The 1,926-nt window shown below is 36.3% G+C and overlaps 1 protein-coding gene across 1 annotated transcript; it reads right to left on the reverse strand.

The window, feature by feature from the left end:
• Positions 1-753: 753 nt before the first annotated feature.
• LOC145016405 (uncharacterized) lies at positions 754-1,389 on the reverse strand. Its single transcript, XM_078974730.1, has one exon. The coding sequence runs from the start codon at positions 1,387-1,389 to the stop codon at positions 754-756; it is 636 nt and encodes a 211-aa protein (XP_078830856.1).
• Between the last annotated feature and the right edge of the window lie 537 nt (positions 1,390-1,926).

Here is a 1,926-nt window from a genome sequence, read left to right on the forward strand (position 1 = left end):
TGAAAGGACGGAAACACATGTGTCATGAAGTCTTTCTAAGTATGGTTCACAATCATGCATGTTGAAATTATTAGAATGGATTGTGATTTTCACCTATTCGACAATGCTGAAGGTGCCATCTTTGGCCATGTAGCAGTAGTTTCTTTTCAGCTTTGTCGATCCATCCTCTTCAGCAGCTGCAACCATGCATATCTTTCGTTTTCCTTTGATGTTGTCAAACTCTTCATCCTCATCTCCGGATGACCACACTTGATGATCTCTTTTTACATGAACAACATATGCCCTTTCCTTTTCTTTTTCTTCCGTTTCTTGGGCCATTCTAAATGCCTTGTCCTTAACCACATTTTATTTGCAATATTTAGCAAAGTGATTCTCTTTATGACATTTGTGACAGATAATGACTTCATTTTTCTCTTGAGTTGAGGTACCGGAGTCTGATGTTTTTTTGGACGGCGGTCCCTCATTGGAATGATGTGCATTTTGTGGTTGCAGTAGATGATGTGGGTTTCAAGGATATCATGAGTGGTTTGACTGCGGATTGAAATTATGGTTAAATGGTGGTTTTGTGAACTGCTGATTTTTACGAAAGGAGGTTGGTGATGATCGGTTCAATTGTTAGCTAACAAAACCAATGGCCTTTTGGAGTTCTTCTTCATCATCTATTTCAGTATCAGCTTCATATGACTGCGGTGGGTTATCATATGATAGTGGATAATATGATTCAGTAGGATATGAGTACTCATAGGTTTTCACTTATGCGGTTTGAGCTATCAGAGCAAGTGGACCACCGAGATCAGCAAAGTCTTTCAGCATCGTTGATTCTTGTGCCTGAAGTTCTTCGTACAGTTTGAATAAAGACAAAGTATGAATCTTTCTATCTCCTTGCAAAATCATCTTTGCAGTGGACCAATGTCTTCCCAAACCATTAAGAAACTTTATATTTGTTTCATGGTTTCTTTGAACTGTACCAGCATTTGATAACTTCGTGATGATGGGATTGAACCGTTTGAATGAGTAATTAAGACTTTCACTAGGAAGAGCTTTGAAATTGTTAAACTCATTGAGAATATTGGTGAGTTTCTTATCCTGAGCTTGTTCAGACCTTTGATAGATATTTTTCAGCACATCCCAAATCTCCTTAGCAAATTTACAATTGATGATGATGTCAAAGTTGTCTGGAGCTACACCACAAGAGATTTCAAAGTAGGCTATAGCATCATTTTCCATTTCGTCAAGGTCATCTTTGGTTGGTCGATTCATTGCATTCGGACCTCCACATAGCCTTGCTTGAGTACCATTTGCTTGAACTGGAGTAAGAATAGGGACATAGGGTCCTTCTTCCACGGATCTCCACATATCTCTTCCGAGCCTCTTAAGATACATTTCCATTCTTTGTGACCAATGGTGGTATTCATTTGCAACAAGTATTGGTGCTCTGTTCGAGCCTTAAACACTGTTCGAAACGTTTAATGATAAAGCTTGTGCCATATTTCCTTTGTTTTTTTTGTGTTTTTTAAGAATGAGCTTTAGTGGTATAGAAGGCTTTTCAAAATTAGAGTTTTGTTTAAAAAGCAACCACTTTGGCTCTGATACCAATTGTTGAGAAAAAACTTTGAGAAACACTTGAACAAATGTTAGTACAAAATAATAATTATGGAATCAATTAATCTCAAAGGATAATGAATGCTCAACAATAATAAGTTAGATTTCTTAGATAGTTAGTTGCGGAATTATAAAGTGCTAAAAAGTAAAGGAAATGTAAATGACAAGAAGTTATATCAAGTATACACCAAAATGATTCATAATGAGGTTTGCAATCAAACTCAAGTTAGTATGTGTGATCATTTTAAAGTGAAGAGGATCTTCGAAGATAAAAGGTAAGATAGAGATATGAGAAAATGATCTTAGTATTTCAGTGTGAAAGTT

The sequence above is a fragment of the Lactuca saligna genome, chromosome 9 (genome assembly GCF_052625555.1).
Source record: "Lactuca saligna cultivar CGN05327 chromosome 9, ASM5262555v1, whole genome shotgun sequence".
In the NCBI taxonomy this organism is placed as follows: domain Eukaryota; kingdom Viridiplantae; phylum Streptophyta; class Magnoliopsida; order Asterales; family Asteraceae; genus Lactuca; species Lactuca saligna.